We start from the raw sequence: 18,582 nt of genomic DNA, 5'->3' as shown, positions 1-18,582 counted from the left end.
GGAACAGCATTTTTGTGGAGCTGTGGTAGAGTTGTGAGGGATATACATACTTTATTAAATATATGCATGCCCACAGAGAGTTGCATTAGCCTCACAGCAGATGTAACTTTGAGTGGAAGCTTCTGTGTGCTACTGGGGATTATTCTATAGGACTGGTTTTTAGATCAGTGGTTCTCAAGCATGTCCTGGAGGACCACCTGCCAGTTAGATTTTCAGGAGTTCTTTTCTTCTCTTTGTAGTGTGTACACCGCTCTGCTCTGCCTCTGGCAGTTATAGCGGTTTAGTAAGCTTTAATAGATAGATAGATAGATAGATAGATAGATAGATAGATAGATAGATAGATAGATAGATAGATAGATAGATAGATTTCCCTGCAAATCTCTTTATCTATCTATCTCTTGCATATTCTTAGGGATACTCTGAAAACCCAACTGCTTGATGGTCCCCTTGGATAGGTTTAATCTAGTTGACATGGAGCCTTGCGGTAACCCTATATGAAATATGTCCTTGGTACAGTAGAATAGCATACCCGTGATGATGTTTCTGATTGGTTTAACCAGAGCTGTGAAGGCAGAAACTTCTGGATGTCTGTACTCCCACATTGGCTGCCATATAACCAGTCCACTGGCCAATCGAAAGGTCAGATCAGATTCCTAGAAAAAAATGGGCACATTTCAAAGATTGCACCATTCAGTTGGTGACTTTCAAAATATGTTTCACATGTTACAAATCAGCACCCCCCCCCCCCCCCCACTACATCATACTGCACAAACTGAATTCTGTTATCTTAAAATCAGCAAGTCTGTTTACCTTAATCCTGTGAACCAGAGGAGCAAAGAGGAAAACGAAGAGTTCCACCGTGGCCATGGAGTTCTGTAGAAACTTCCTCCTGTTGTTCTCATCCTCTTCACTTGTGTTGCTGTGTCTGGGATGCCCTGGAGAGCCCTGGTTTTCCACCTGGTGGATAAAAGCGCTACTACTACTGCCCCAGCCAGATCCTCGGTCTCCTCCGAATCTCTCATGGCTGCAGTCCTGAGGTGCCTCTAGCAGCATCCAGTGGAGGGTGTGAAGGAGCTTGGTCTCTGCCACTCCTAGTTTGTCCTGATGTCCTGGGTGAAAATTACAGCGCAGGTTTTGTGGCGCCTCTATATGTAAACCACCAACAAATACATACAAGCCAATATAAGCACATCATATTTACAGTTTATTTCATAACTAAGTTAGCAATTGCTAGAGTTTTCAGTAAGTATAGTATGTGTAACTAAACATCATCTAATATCATATTTAATAAGCATTAACAGAACTCCAGAGTGCCCCCAAACAGTACTGCAAAAATCTGCCTGATTCTGAAATTAAAAGGGCAAATGTAGAATATGGCAATTAACTTTACAGGCCATGTATGCAAATAAATGTACACAGTACTGGCATTTATGCATGCAAGTAGTAGCAAAGCAACTAAACGCTATTCTGTAAAAGAAGCACATATATGGCATAGTAAATAAATGCAAAGAGGTGTACATATGGGCAGAGCATGGGAGGGGCATGGGTAGGGCTGCCAGTTAACAATTGGTACTTACAGAATACAGTGGGACCGATATTCAGGGCTATTAACTGGCCAGGGGGCTCCTGCTGGTTAAATAATGCTTAGCTGGCTAAGCGCTAATATTCAGCATGAGATAGCCAGTTATATCCGGTGAATATTAACGCTTACACCTAATTCTGTAAAAGTCACCAAAAACTGCATGCACAAATTTGAGTGCACACCCAATTGCACATGCAATTTAATTGAATAATTAACTAATTAGCACCAATAATTGTTTTTAACAAGAAATTATTGGCACTAATTGGATGTAATTGGAATTTACATGCGTAAATTTAGGCGTGGAATCCGCACCTAAATTTTACACGTGAATAAAAAAAAATGGGCATGAAAATGGGTGGGTTATGGGTGGAACGAGGGCATTCCTAGTATTTACACGCACTCTTATAGAATAAAGGGGATATGTGCTCAATTTAGGCATGCACATTTGCAACATGTTTCAGTTGGTGCAAATGGCCACACCTAAAGTTAGGCGCATTTCCTGGGTGTAAGTGCTATTTTATAAATCACCGCCTAACTTTAAGCATGGCTTATAGATTAGCATTTTTTCAGCACAATTTTGTCAGTGCCACAAATAAAAAATTCGCCCCTTAGGAGCTAGCTGCTAACCAACTCATGTCACACGATTTACCTAGCTAAACGTGAACATTCAGCACTAAAACAGCTAAGTTGAGCAATTAAGATAGGCCTGCTATTTAAGCAGCCTTTCGTTAACCATTATTAGCTTAATTGACTAGCACAGAATATTTGCTTAGCTGGTTAAGTGCCACGACAAAACTGAAACTGGATATTCAATGCCAGTCACCGGATATGGCCTGGCATTGAATATCTGGGGTCAGCGCCGGCGGTGGCAGCTAAGCACACTGCCTGCCACCAGCCTGAATATTGGAGGGAGTATGTTTTACACACCATTGAGAATTTTGGCACCTGCAGTCACATCAGGTCTTTGGCTGGTGTAGCTACAGGTGTGTACATGTAGGGATGCTGATGTCAAGTTAGAATAATATTCTATAACAGAATCTGGATGCCCTTATGCCTTCATAGAAAAGGCTCTCACTGCATTGGCATCCAGATGTCTAAAAAGAGGTACCCACTTATAGAATTGCCCCATTGGTGTTTTTTAGTTAGGCATCCCATTTCACTTTCTGCAGACATTTTGGCCTGTATAATGTATTTCTTTTTCCTGTGGAACCGTTCTCTTCATTAACGTGTAGAGAAATTAAATCTTTCTACCAAAATAATTTTCTGTCAAAACCACAGATGCAAGCTGACTCGTGGACTTTTCCAAGGAGTTTGGTTTTTTAAATCTAGTTTTGTCTGAAACTTAATGCTGGCATAGAAATCAAGAGAAAAGACAATGTTCAGTAAAAGAGGAGACGTAGATCTGACAGTGAAGGAGGAAAAGGTCCCAGGCAGGAGAGGAAGTAGCCTAGTTTGGAAAGCAATGGGATGAGATCCCAGGGAAGCCAGCATTCAAATCCTGCTCCTGCCACTGATACGCCTTGTGAACTTGGATAAGTCACTTTGAAGGCAATTTTGTAAGTGGATGCTTCGAACCAAGTCTATCAAAGCTTAAGGGCATGCCTAAGCCATTAGAGAATACTAGCTTAAATTTCCTCTGGCACGCCTAATGGTAGGAACAGTTATTTATGCCAAGTCAATGGCAGGCGAAAGTGGGCACGCCTAGTGCACCTTGCAATGTGTGCAGCAGATAACATGCTATAAGATGTATGAGTTTGTTAGAGAAATACCAGTGACATGCCCATGCATCTCCCACATTAATGCCCCCATGCAGCTGTGCACTTTGAGTGGAATTCAGTAAATGATTTACACTAAACTAGTATTCTATAAAAGGTGCTTGCTATTGAGCGCTCTTTATAGAATACAAGCTTAGCGCAGATTTCCCACCCAACTTTGGTCACCAGCCTTTACGCCTGCCAAAACCTGGTGTAAATACTGGCACCCAATTTATGGCAGTTGGGTGCACAATTGATAGTATTCTATAACATTGCTCCTAAATTCTGGGAATGCCCCTTGATCTGCCCATGCCCCTTCCATAACCATGCCCTTTGGAGTTGCTCGCTACAAATTTAGGCACACATTATAGAATAGGGTGTATGGCAGATCTGTGCCTAAATCCTAATGAATGCAAATCAATACCAATAATGGATTGTATTCACTTGATTAATTAGTTTAGGCATGATCTGGCATCCATGCCCAAAATTGTGCACCTAACTTTGGACAACCTATATAGCATTCAGGGGTATGTGACTTAAGCATACTCCCCCAAATTCTATATAGTGCAACCTAAGTTGCACACACAGATTTGGTTGTATTCTGTTTTGTGCACACAACTTACTTGGCATAATGAGCCATTCACTTATCAAGCAATTATTGCCATTAATTGGCTTTCATTAGAATTTATGCATACAACTTTCTAAGCATATTCTATAAAGTGAAGCGTGTAAATTTTAAGACATGGATCTAAAAGGGGGGCGTGGCCATGGGAGGGGCATGGGCAGGTCATGGGCATTCTTAGCATTTATGCACAGTGTTATAGAATATGCCCATTCCATGTGTAACTTAGATGTCAGCATTTACACCAGGTTTTAGTTGACATAAATGGCCATGACTAAATATATTTGAAATTGAAAAAGTATTAAGGGACAATTTACTAGGTACTATTCTTCAGACTATATATACCCCTTAAATAATAAGAATAGAGTATTATACATTGATTGATGTATAATACTCTATTCTTATTACTTAAGGGGCATGACTAAAAATAGTCACAGGAAATGGGTGCTGGGCATATTCTATAAATTACACCTAAATTTAGATGTATTCAATAAACCACACCTAATAGTTTATAGAATACACCTAGGCGTATTTTTTCCAGCGCTGATTTTTTAGGCATCATAAATAGAATCTAGCCCACTTTGTACAGAATAGCACCTAGCTATTGGGATATAATTCATGTTAGAAAGTACACTTATTCCATGAATTCATGTATGCAATTGGCGTCTAAATTTATGCGCCCTTTTTATTTCTCATTGCCTTAAATACCCACTTAGATTATAAGCTTTTCAAGGCAGGGGCACACTGTACCTGAATAAAGCAAAGATACTTACCTGTAGCAGGTATTCTCTGAGGACAGCAGGCCTTATATTCTAACATGTGGGTAACGTGGCCCGCGTTGCCTGGTCCGAAGTCTGTAACAAACTTTTGAGAATGAGTAGCGCTCCACCATGCATGAGTGAGTGCCTTCCCACCTGCCATGAGAATGCAGAACCAACAGTAGAATACTATAGCATTCTAAAAAGAGGAGACATCTCCAAGGGGTGGTGAGAGGGTATCTGAGAATATATGGCCTGCTGTCCTTGGATAATACCTGCTACAGGTAAGTATCTTTGCTTTCTCCAAGGACAATCAGGTCTATAATTCTCACATGTAGGAATCCCTAGCTCACCAAAACCAACAACCATTGGTCAAATGAACCTCGAGGTTCAGATGAGGGCAAAACACAGATTAACCTGAAACTATATACAAACTGTGTGAGAGTGCAACCTGGAACAGAAAAAAATGGGCCTAGGAGGGTAGAGTTGGATTCTAGACCCCAAACAAATTCTGCAGTACTGTCTGTCCAAACCAACTGTCATGTTGAGTATTCTCGATGAGGAGGAACCATGTCTCTGAGAGAGGCATTGAGGTGTCAGTTCCAGTCTTAAATCCGGCGAAGCTTCATCCACCAACACCAAGGGGGTGCTAATATGGGTGGCAGTTGACAGAATCGGACACCTCACCACAGGCTGATGGCCAAGCGGGGCAGCAGCTAGAGGCATGGCAGGTGCAAGCACTCTAGATGCCAATGCACTCTGTTGTATGAATCCCACAAAAAGCTCAGGAAGCAAGGCCCAGAGGTGCTCATTGAGGGCTGACATCGGGAAAGGCTGGGGCATCGATGTAGAAGCAGGCTGCTGAACTTGTAGGGTTGGAGTGGGTGCCTGGACCTGGCTGCGTGGAGACCCATGCATTGGCACCTCTTGTATGGAGGAGGACTAGTCCTCCCAGCACCGATGCTTCTCAGCTACCGGAGAATCCCTCTGATTCCCGGAGCTCCTGGAATCATGTGTCAAGAGCGACTGATGTTGATGCTTCTTTCGATGCCGGGCATCAATACTCCTCAGTGCTCACATCACCTTGGAGTTGGGTCTGATGCCAATTGGTCCCGGGAGGGCCTGCATAACTTCCACTCTGAGACAGGTGGAGACCCACTCAATACACAGTCCCTCCCAGTATCTAAGGGTCTTGCAGCCATATGGAATGACACACCCGATGCAGACGCAACCCCCAATGCCAATGTCGACACCGAAGATGCTGACACCGTTGAGGCTTTGGACTGGGCTCCAAAAAGTTTCCCTCTCTGGCTAACTGGGTTCTTTTCTTCATACAAATACACAGAACATGGTTAGAAGGGGTATGTTCAGGCTCCAAACACTGGAGACACCTATTGTACCAGCTACAGCACTTAAAGCCACTGGGAACCTTTGATGACATTGAAGGAAAAACAGCTGTGGCAAACTCAAAAGACTCGATGACACTGAAATGGGGCAAAGCATCAGGGAAAAATAAGGGAAAAACCCTACCAGGACTCAGGCCTAAATGTGGCCTACTAAACATGGTAAAATGAAAGAAAACTTTTATAAAGGAAAAAATAAGCTAAAAAAGTAAGAGAAGGAAAGACATACACCCCGAAAGAAAACAGGGCAAAGAAAAGAACCGGGAAGGCACAAAAATCAAAGCTCCAGTAAGCAAACCGGCAGCTGTGAGGAGCAAAGAAAAAAATCACTTCCTCTCCTCACTGGGAAAAAATAGCACTGTTTGTCCTGCACTCTCACAGCAGGTGGGAAGGCACTTGCGCATACATGATGGAGCATTAGTCATGCTCAAAAAGCTCTGAAGCGCTTGCTACAAGCTCCAGGCCAGGTAACACAGATTGTGTTACCCACATGTGAGAATTATACACCTGTTTGTCTTCAGAGAATTATTGCTACACAGTGTTGTATATGTTCAGTAGCTATAAAATGGTATATACAGTACCCACTCATTCCACACCTGGACTAGTTTACTGCTAGACCAGTTCCTCATTTTTTTTCAACTGTACATATAATTTCCCTTCAGTTTAGCCACCTGAGTATTTATCCCAATGACTTTGTACTGCTCATCGTGTCCCATCTATATATCTCAACTGCACTTGCCCCCTCAGCTACCAATTTAGTTGTTTCTTTTTATTGTACAAAGATCTTTAGTGTCATATTCAGGGCTTTTTTGTGGGGGTACTTGGGGGTACTGAGTACCGGCACCTTTTTCATTGTCTGCTAAAATTGACCCAAGGACCCCAAGTTTTAATGAAAGAGCTCAGGCTCTACACACCAATTCTGCCTTGTCATAGGTTCTGTGACTGGTTGCAGGGGGCCCAGCTATTGTGGGATGGTCCCTCAGTGAGTACCCCCACCCCTGAAGGGTGGCCTAGCATTTGAGTACCGGCAGCTTTTTTGCTAGAAAAGATGCACTGGTCATATCTATTTTATTTAAATATTCTAATGGTGCCTTTTAAGGTGTTTCAGTTGTATTGTGCAGACTTTATGACTATCATATCTATGTTATATAAATGTTGTTCCATGTTGCCTATTATGGTGTCTTTCATATTCTGCTGACTTTTATCATATTTCTGTTATGACTCTTCTATTCTGCTGCTTTAAAGTGTATATTTCTGACACTGTATCATCTTATTTCTGTTACTGGAATTCAGCTTGCTATCTCCAAGTTTACCTCATTGATTGTAATTACGCTTTGCTGTTAAAAAAACTGTAATTTTAATGTCAAGCTGTACCTGCTCTACACCGCCTGGAGTGAATCTCTTCATACAGGTGTTTAACAAATCCCAATGAATAAATAAATATGACAGAAGTCCCCTTAGCAAAGACTAGTAAGTCCAACATGCTTGGATACAAAATTGTTTCCTATGACAAAAGTGGAGCTTTTAGTAAAGTATAAAATTTTAGCTCTTGTAAATTGATATTTAGCATCTTACATTCATTATCTTTCTTCTCTAAAGATGCTAACCTTCCTCCTCTGCACTGTTGATGTTTTCTCTCACATTAGTTACTTCCTAGCCTGCCGGATCAATGGTAGGCATAATTTACTTTAAACTCATTAAACAAATTCTGTAAATGGAAAAGACTACTAATGAAAAACATGTCCACTCTGTGGAAATGTAAGCAAAAACAGACAGTGCAGATACAAACCCTTACAGTATACCCAAAAGATATTTTCCCCGTTGCCCTGGCACTGCATGAAATCGAGTTTTTTCAAGTGGGGCTCAGATTAGGGGTAAGGATGTGACTTTATAATTATCTCCTTTAAGGAGGGCTGACAAAGTCATTTTTGCACATATGTGGCCTGGCCACATATGTGCATATATGGCTTCTCATAAAAATACCTTCTGGCATCAAAGTAAGTGCAATGACATGATGACATATTTTATTTATTTATTTCACCATTTCTATTCTGCATTTATCCAATGCAGATCACAATAAACCTACATAAAAACTGTAAAATAAACAATACAACATAAATAGATGCATAAAACAATAGCTACAGTTGACTTCAAATACAGCTAGTCACCCTACCACATTCATTTTCCAAAAGCCTGAACAAACCGGTGTCCTTTCAGAGATTGTTTTTTTTTTTTTTACATTTTTTCTAGTTCAGTTTGTAATCTAATTTAAGTTGGCAATTCATTCCATTCTTTAGGACCTGCTAGAGAAAAAGCACATTTTCTTATTTCTTCATAATGAACTTTCCAAACTTTAGGGGCCCTTTTACTAAAGGGTTGCTGTGCCACAATCTGGAAATGCCGCCGGCCCAATGCGTGTGCCAGCAGTAGTTCCGCCCCCAGTGTGTGGCATTTCCGATGCTAGCATAAATATTTGAAAAATGTTTCTGCAGGGGGTTACCCTGCGGAAATCAGGCAGTGCTGTGCGCTGCCCAGTTACTGCCGTGTTAGCATGGGAGTTCCTACCGCCACCTCAAAGGGTGACGGTAAGTGCTCCCTCTGAAATGGCCATGTGGCAAGTTCGAACTTACTGCATAGCCATTTCTTTTTCTGGCTTTTTACCTGCTGCGGTAAAAGTGGCCCTGGCACCCGGCAAAAGCACCCACCACCGCTAACGCAGGGCCTCTTTTACCACAGTTTGGTAAAAGGGCCCCTTAGTTATTTCCAACAACCCTAGTCTCTTCGATCATGCCTACAGTCCCTCCATAAATGCCTACAGTGCCGGTAGGCTTGTATGGGGGCAGTGTTAATGTGCTTACTAGATTATAAAATATGCTAATCTACACATGTACTTGAATAACTAGAGCAGCCATTTACACCAGCTTGAAATCAGGTGTAAACTGTCCTTGACTGCAAGGTAGGCCCTATTTCTGCCTCTTACACTAGCATTTTATAAATTCGCAAAGGCATCTGTGTTTTTATAAAATAGAGCCTTAGTAGTCACCCTGTTATAAAATTATCCTTAAAAAATTTACTATACACTAAGGGGTCAGTTTTCAACATGGGCTATCATTAAGATGGATTATTTTACCAAAAGTCATGATATTTTAGCACAGGGTCTCACTGAATAAAATGGGACCTGTGCAAAGACAGCATGACTTGTAGTAAAATAACTCATCTTAATGGTAGCCCACATTGATAACTTCCCCCCTAAATTTAACAGACATTAACCTACTAATTACCATGTTTTGCAAATTACCACACATTATTTTATGTGCCTGTTTGTATAGTTCTCTACTAGTCAATGAACTGTCAACCATCGAGTTCAGTACCAACCTAATTTGTTCCTGTTGGACAGTAACGTGGCCGTGCAGTGTAACACATGTGGTAACGCAGCCTGCACCAGCTCCCAGCGAGAAATGCTCTGTATAGCTTCTGACAGAGCAGGGGAGAGGCCATGTAGCTTGTTCTCTACCAGAACGCGTTCAAATGACTAAAAAAAAAAGAGGCATTGTCAGCACAAAAACTTCAAATTCACTATTAACAATGTAATTTTAGTCATCAAATGATCACTGCAGCACTGAATATATTAAGTTTTAAATAAAACAGCAAAATCTACTAAATGTAAAAATATATTTGCCATTTTCTCATCTTCACTATTCAGAATGAAATGAGTAAATAGTAATAACATGAGAGAAATCAATGTCTTCATCATGATATAATATTAAATAAAAACTATGCAGCCCTTTTACTAAACTGCGCCAAAAAGTGGCCAGCGCTATCCCTAGTATGGGTCTTTCCTGCATGCTGAGACCACTTTTAGTGTGGTAATAAAATGGCCCATTTTCTATTAATTACCACGTGTTAATTTCCCCATTAGTGCATGAGCACTTAATGACACCTATTTTCTAGGCGGTAAGGACTCACGCACTAACCACGTGTTAATTGGTAAGTGTGTGGCGACGTAGCTGTGCTAACCAATTAGCACAGAACACGTCTACTCTCCACCCCCAGTGCGAAACAATAAATTCTATTTTTTAGCTTGTGGGAAGCGCACGCTGATCTCAAAACTGAGTGTGCCCCATGGTAATGGTTTTTAACTTGCAGTTAGTGCTTACCACAGCTTAGTAAAAGGATCCCTACATCCGTAATTACGAAGGCCTTCATTAAAAAGGAAGTAGCACTGGAGTCTCAATTCACTATAATGCCTTTTAAAGAGCCTCCAAAAATACTGTACATATTCTGGTCTTAAAATCTTATGTAATAGGGCTTTCTTGTGGTTATTTAAAAGGTGTCACAGTCTACTACTTACAACTCCATTTTTCCTCTAAGACCAATTTGGCTAGTGAAAGCAGCATAAACAATAACGCCTTAAGTTAAACATCCTTACTCTTTGCGACTTAGATATTTTGACAATTTTTGGATGCATTATTCAACTGAAACCTCAATATGTGAACAGCAATCAAACATATAAACGGCGAGTGACCGAACTCACTCGCAAATGCGCAGTAAAGACCCTCTCTGTCCCACCCCCGCGTCAATACGTGATGATGGGGGCGGGACAGAGAGGCTCTCTACTGCGCAAGGGGAGGGACGAAACCGCCGTCGCTACCGCTTCCCCACCCCAAGGTCCGGGTGGAGGGGTGGTGGTGACTCCGGGGGGGGGCGTAGCGGTGACCTCGGAGGGGCAGCGGCGAGCTTGGGTGGCAGGGGGGGCCTTGCAGTGGCGAGGAGAAGGGGCCTTTCAACCCCCTCCCCGTCCTATATTAGCCCGTTTTTACAGGCTCAACGGCTAATGAAATAATAATAGGAGAAAAGCTAGCTCAGATTCAACCACCAGGATATGGCATATGTCTTAATAAATAAAATAATGGTTTATTAAGACATGATATATACCTCTCTTAGGGGATCTTTTACTAAAACTTAGCTCGAGTTATCTGCAGCAGGGCCTGTTTTTTTCCCTATGGGCCCTGCTGCAGATAAACCATTTTTTTTCCTATGGGCCCTGTTGCAGATAACTGGAGATAAGCTTTAGTAAAAGACCCCCTTAATATACAAAGTCAGAGTGGTTCACATTATCAATAAAAACGGGAGGAAAAGAACTCCATCAATAAAAAGTAAAAACCTAAAATCATACAAGCATGTACCATCTTACATATAGTCAACAACACAAACAAGAACAGAGGAATTCATTCAATGCAAGCAGGCAAGCATTATTTAAAAACAGACCAGCCCACTAATACTGTGTGTCACTACATGCTCATCCATACTTTTGATACAACTTTCTCTCTCCAGAACTCTCAGAATTAAAGGCCATAAGGCCTTTAATGAGCCTTCAGTGGTGCCCTAAACTTCTTATGGTCTGCTTCAGCCCGGAGAGATTCAGAAAGCGTGTTCCATGGAGAGGGTACAATGAAGACGAAAGCACTGGATCTAATGCTAGCATACTGATGAGGATGGAAGTATAATAAGTGAAGTATCCTAGTACACCTATGCAATGTAATCATAGTCAATAAATGTAAGGGGATTTCAGTATGAAGTGCTTTATGAGCCAAAACTAGCATCTTGAACTGGAGCTTTTATTGGATTGGAAGCCAAAGAATACACATGAACAAGAGTTTTACTAAATCAGATCTACGAGCACAAGAAAGTCAAATAGCTGTGTTCTGGAGTGTTTGGAGATGTCTCAAGTTGCAGGCAGTTATACCTGCATAGATAGTGTTACAATAGTCAAGTCTAGAAATAAGAAGAGCCTGAACTAACATGTGTGAAGCTGTATGATAAAAATAATATCTGATAGAGCAAAGTTGTCATAGGATAAAAAAAAATCCCTTTTTCACAACTGAAGAGATATGTTCATGGAAGGTCAAGCAGTAGTTTATAATAATGCCCAAGTATTTAAAACTCAACCACTGGAACAGATAGGCAGAACAACAATGGTATTAAAGATGGATGTTAAGAGTGACCAGAGATCCAGCATTCTATGGTTTTGTCAAGGTTTAGAACCAAATGATGTGAGTGCATCCACTCTTCCACTGCATCTATGCAATGCTGGAGCAGTCCAAGATTACGATTGTCAAAGGGATAAGGGCTAAGGAATATATTAAATAATGATGAAGACAGAACAGAGCCTTGAGGTATACCACACTGTAAAGAGCATGGAGTAGATGATAGTTTCCCAGAAGATACTGTAAAAGTGCAATCTTGTAAAAAAGATTTGAACAATTGCAACACCACCCCTAACAGTCCAATAGATTGCAGACAGTGAAGGAGGCGACCATGGTTGACCAAATCAAATGCAGCTGAAAAATCCAAGGATACAATCAGTGCAACTCAACGCCTATCAAGTACTGAATATCATTCACTAAGAAAAGCAGTGATGAGCATCTCAGTGCTATGTCCTAAATTAAAACTGGACTGTCAGGGATGTAGAACACAATAAATTTTGTTTTTCCACAATTTTAGAAAGAAATGATAGAGACCACGTGGTAGTTAGATGGTATAGAAGGATCCGCAGACTGCTTTTTCAAAATAGGTCTCAAATTGGTATGTTTCAAAGATGAGTGTGATAGACCAGAGATAAGACTCTGATTAATGACAGCTATCAAAAATGATAGGTGTCCAAGAGATGGAATTTTCATTCATTTAGATGGAATGGTGTCAAAGGAGCATGTAGTAGGTCTAATTTTTATAAAAAGAGTTGAGTTATTGATGATAGTGTCACTGTCTGAATTGTTGGCTAAGAGTGCAGGTATATTCTATTGCAGTTGGAATATCCATTGAGTGTCTGGTAACTGAGAAGCTAAAGATATTACTGCAGATTTAGTAGAAAAAGCAGATCATAAGGTAGCAACCTTTGAACAAAAATAATGCACAAAATTCTCTGCAGTTGTAATGTCTGAATCCTCGAAGCTTGGTTTGCAACCAGTGAGTTTAGGTTTATTTACTGAATCACTCAAAAGTCTATTATAGAAAGATTTCTTAGCTTCCTTGTCCTGCTTAAAATAGGTGAATGTCCTGGCCCCTACACTTTGGGAAAGCCTGTACTGTTCAGATCAGAAGATATACAGACCAGCATCAGGCAGTTAGGAGACAACAGGTCTCCACAGAAAGACTGACCCTCTGGGGTTATCCCTGGCCCATACTGAGGGGCATAATCGAACGTGAACGCCCATCTCCATGGGCGTCTATCTCCGAGAACGGGTATGTGAAGGGGTGGGACAAACCGTATTTTCTAAAAAAAATGGGCGTCCATCTTTTTTCCGATAATACGGTTTGTGCCAGCAAATGCATTGGATTTGTGTGGATTTGAGCTGGGCGGTTTCGTTTTTCAGCGATAATGGAAACCGAAGGCGCCCAGCTCAAAAACAACCAAATCCAAGGCATTGGTTCATGGGAGGAGCCAGGATTCGTAGTGCACTGGTCCCCCTCACATGCCAGGACAGCAACCGGGCACCCTAGGGGGCACTTGTAACAATTTAAAATAAAAAGTTAACTACCTCTGAAGTCCATAGCTCCCTTCCTTTGGGTGCTGAGCCCCCAAATCCCCCCCAAAAATCCACTGCCCACAACTCTACACCATTACCATAGCCCTTAAGGCTGAAGGGGGGGCACCTAGATGTGGGTACAGTGGGTTTTGGGGGCGGTTTGGAGTGCTCCCATTTACCACCACAAGTGTGACAGGTGTGGGGGGGGGGGGGGGGGCCTGGGTCCACCTGGCTGAAGTCCACTGCACCCACTAACAACTGCTCCAGGGACCTGCATACTGCTGTCATGGAGCTAGGTATGACATTTGAGGCTGGCATACAGGCTGGAAAAAAAGTTGTTTTTTTATAAGAATTTAATTTTACAAGCACTAAAATAACTTGCCAGAAATACAGACAAAATAATACAAGAATTATTTCAATCAGGTAATTATAAACTCTTCCTTAGACCACAAAATAGGAAGAGCGAAACAAGACAAGGAGATCAATTAAATAACAGTAAACAAAGAAAACATGGTATTAACCTGATTATCCCCAGTTATTTATTATCTGAATCATTATTCCACATTGATCGTCTGGTTGGCTTCTTCAAACCCAAAATGGTGTATAGTCAATTTATTTTGTTGGAAACATACTTATTGTCCAATATTACTAGAAATAATACAACTGATTTCATTTTTTCTCTTTTTTAAAACCAGAAATTATTTAACAATACAAACACTTGAGTCTCTAATCCAATTCCCACTGATTAAGGTAATCCCAGTTTCACAGGCTTCACTCCTTTTGAATAAATATACTAAGAGGAATCATTTCAGAGGAAAAAACTTTAGGAGTCATACCCGGAACTCTGGGAAAACAACAATCTCGATATTAATCATCTGTAATATTCATTTTGTTCAAATTTTTCTGGTCTATTATCATCTTCAAAATCTTAACCATTTCCTATTCCTGTAGAACTTAATTTGCCGTATCAATTTTTTATTCTCAAAGGATTCAATTAGATTATCCATGTGGCTCACTAATAAGATTATATCGGAAGCAAACTTATTTACTACCACTGTTAGGTCCTGGAGCGCCTTCCAGATGATATTCAATGTAACCTCCACGGGAGCCAAAAACTCCAAGCTGATAGCTCTTGCGGGTTTAGGAGTGGCACCGCCGACACGAGTTCAGCTGTAAACACCTTCCGTTTCAGCATACACTCCTAACTCACTCCTCCACTCCTTTGGACATGGTGGTTAAATGATTCAGGAGCGATGATGTTGTTTCCAGGTCCAAGAGCGTAGACGCTCCTTCGCCGGCGCTAATCAAAGGACTCACCAACCCAGTCATCTGTGGGCAGCTCATCACGCAGCGGTCCCACACTTGCTGCACAGGGGACAAAATGCTGGCCATCGGCGGCTGAGCCCCCGATTGTCCCCTTCCTCTCAGTTAAGGTAACTGCAATTGCAGAGGGGAAATTTCAAGTAAACGAAGACAAAACTTCAGAGGTCAGCTGGGCTGTTGAGTGTACGAGCTTCAGGTCGCCATCTTTTCACTCTCCCTAATTGGGGCACTCTTTGTCTGGTTTCTCCTCAGAGGCCTGTCTGATATGGGTAACCCTTCAGCATAGCCCTCTGAGTCATTGAAACACGGAAGCCCCTCCACCACTAACAAGGTGATGTCCCTTCGGAGTTTTTAAAGTTGGTTTTTTTGGGTGGGAGGGGGTTAGTCAGGGGGACTGGGGGAGTGAGGGGAGGTCATCCCCGATTCCCTCCGGTGGTCATCTGGTCATTTAGGGCACTTTTGACTTGTTCATGAAAAAAAGGGTCCAAAAAAGTGACCCAAATTCGTGCTACAAACGTCTTTCTTTTTTCGATTATCGGCCGAGGATGCCCATTTCTCCTCAGCCGATTAACACGTCCCAGTCCCGCCTTCACCACGCCTCCGACACGCCCCTGTCAACTTTGGCCATTTCTGCAACAGATTGCAGTTGAAGATGCCCAAAACCGGCTTTCGATTATACAGATTTGGACGCCCATGGGAGAAAGACGCCCATCTCCCGATTTGGGTCAAAATATGGGCGTCTTTCTCTTTCGAAAATAAGCTGGACTGTGTCTTAAATGTCGGGCGGAGGATACTACTCTTGGCAATATGTTTTGGTTATGTCTGGTAATTCAACGTTTTTGGGAAGAAGTTTCTTTTAAAGTTCAAAAAATTTTTAACTTACATCTTCCATTCTCAGCTCTTATCTTTTTGTTTGGCTGTTACTCTACAATGACCTCCAAATCCAATACATTTAAAAGCACACTCCTGCACTACATATTTTTATTTATTTACCAAATGCATATCCCACCTTAAATCCAAGTCAGGTTACAATAAAAACATACATAATTCAAAAAAACAGCACAACAAAAAGACGTGAGATCATTAAATATTGAAAGAAATCGAACATCAAACTTCTGGCTCAGAAAAAAGTCCATAACCAATCTGTCTAAGTGTGCCCAACACACACCAAAATGGAGTTACCATATGGCTACTGTGTGGCTCTTGCAGTAATTTCATTTTTGGCGTGCGTCCAATACGCGCGTCCAAAAATTATTTTCAGCCGCGCAAATCGGCCAAGAGGAATTTGGCGCTCATAAGATGATAGAAAATAAGCATCCTTAACATTCCCAATATTTCATTACAATGTATCATCTTTATATTAATTACGAACACCACTGTTCGCAATTAATATTATCATACTTAACCACTGCCTTTCTGTTGCTCAATTTCTTACAGTATGAAAGCTACCCAATTAGGAAATAATTCTTTAAAAACCCAAATTCTTTGTCCAGCCCTCTTCAAACCAAGGACAAGGCCAAACTTCTGCATACCATGATCCTTCAAAATATATTCCAAACCCCTTACCATCAGAGGCATCTGTGAATAATTACAAATCATCTGTTGAAACTTAAGGAGTTTGCCATACTGTCACTCCATTAAACTCATGCACAAACTTCTTTCAAATTATCAAGACATTTTCCACATTCAATGGAACCCAAATAAATTATGTCCTTTCTTAATTCCTTTAGTTAACATTGATACAGTACTCGTGAGATTGCCGCTGGAGCTCACATCCATTTTGGAATTGGAGCCACTACTGACAGGACACCCTTGTCAGTAGCGGCTCCAAACCTAAGGCTGATGAGACTGTGCTGGAAGTTTTAGCAGCCATTTTCAATAAGGATGGCAGCAGGAACAGGGGAATGTGAGAATAGCTCCTGCCCCCAACTCTCCACTAGACCACCAGTTGAAAAGGTAGGCCCAGAGGGGAGAGTGGCAGGCGGGCTGGCCTACGGGTGTGTTGAGAGGCTGGCCTATGGGTATGTCAGGAGGCTGGCCAATAGGTGTTTCGTGGATGACTGACTCTGTTCAGGAAGGCCTCTGGGTGTGCCGAGAGGGGGCTCTCTCAGTTCAGGGGTTGGAGAGGAGGGAGGGAAAGGAGGAATTCCTTCTTCCCACCACATGGAGAAGGAGAAGACTGCTTGAATATAAACCCTTGGTTTATACGCGTTAATATTTTTCCCCTTTTTGGGGTGATAAAATGCTATCTAAGTTCAGTGCGTTTTTTCTAGGAAAAAAGGTGCCGGTACTCAAATGCCAGGCCACCTTTCAGGGGTGAGGTGATCACTGAGGGACCCACCCCACAATAGCCAGGCCCCCTGCAACCAGTCGCAGAATCTATGACAAGGCAGAATTGGTGTGTAGAGTCGGAGCTCTTTCATTAAAACTTGGGGACCATGGGTTAATTTTAGCAGACAATGGAAAAGGTGCCAGTACTCAGTACCCCAAGTACCCCCTCAAAAAAAGCCCTGTCTAGGTTTATATTCGGATGGGTTTGTATTCGAGTATATATGGTAATCTTCTTATAAAATCCTCCCCATAGGATTTTTTTTAATGATCTGCTTTAGCCATCAAAGCATCTGTCCCACATGAGCATAACAAGAAAACTGCTTAGTCAATAAAAGTATTAACACCTGAACCTATGAGAAATGAAAAATTATGAATAAGCTGAAATTTACCTTGTCATTTTTTAGGGATAAAACCTAATGGAGATAACACTAACTTATTAAAAGGAGGCTTCAAAAATAGCTCAGCCATCCTTCTATCTCTAACTCTTTACACAACATTTTGACAACTACGGCCTCGATATTTAAAACAATTTGGCCACTAAAACAGCACTTAGCTAGCTATCCAGCAATATTCAGTGGGGGACAGCTGGCTTTCCCACACTGAATATCACCAGTTAGCGGCTAAAACATAGCCCATTACATCATGCAATATAACTGGCTATCCACTAATTTTTAAAGGCAGACCGGCCAAGTTTGGTGGCCATATTTGGCCGCCACAATAGGTGAAATAACTTTGGCTGGTCTGACTTTAACCAGCCAGTGCTGAATATCAGCTTGGCTGGGTTAAAGACGGACCAACCAGAGTTAAACCAGATATTCAATGCCGGTCATCGGAAACAGCCCAGCATTGAATATCCATGTTCAACATGGACCGCGGGAGACAGCCCGGCTATTTCCCACAGTATGAAGGACCTCTATTTTAAAAAAGGACCCTTAAAGGGGATAACAAAACTATCCTTATAACTCCCCAATAATAAATGAACCACATTGGGACAATATTCAGCCAGCAGCGGGCAGCGTGTTTGCTGTCTGCTGCCAGCATTAAACCTGGATATTCAATGCAGCTGCTGACATCGAATATCTGGGTTTATTTTGGCCACTAAACGGTAACCAGCTATGCTCATATTCAGCGCTAACCGGTTAACGTTTTAGCAGTCAATGATAGGCCTGCTATTTAAGCTGCCTATTTTGACCACTCAACATAGCTGGTTAGGCACTAAATATCTGCACCTAACCGGCTATGTCACACGATACAGGCAATTAGCAGCTAGTCACTAACCAGTT

At 41.7% G+C, this 18,582-nt stretch overlaps 1 protein-coding gene across 1 annotated transcript in view; it reads right to left on the bottom strand.

The window, feature by feature from the left end:
* UNC80 (unc-80 homolog, NALCN channel complex subunit) overlaps positions 1-18,582 on the bottom strand; it is a 417,216-nt gene that overhangs the window by 368,713 nt on the left and 29,921 nt on the right. Inside the window, 3 exon segments of the mRNA XM_030209474.1 lie at positions 530-653; positions 811-1,109; positions 9,495-9,651. Of these exon segments, the coding sequence (XP_030065334.1) occupies positions 530-653; positions 811-1,109; positions 9,495-9,651 (580 nt within the window).

Source organism: Microcaecilia unicolor, chromosome 7 (genome assembly GCF_901765095.1).
Source record: "Microcaecilia unicolor chromosome 7, aMicUni1.1, whole genome shotgun sequence".
NCBI lineage: Eukaryota > Metazoa > Chordata > Amphibia > Gymnophiona > Siphonopidae > Microcaecilia > Microcaecilia unicolor.
This window is presented reverse-complemented; position numbering and strand designations above follow the sequence as displayed.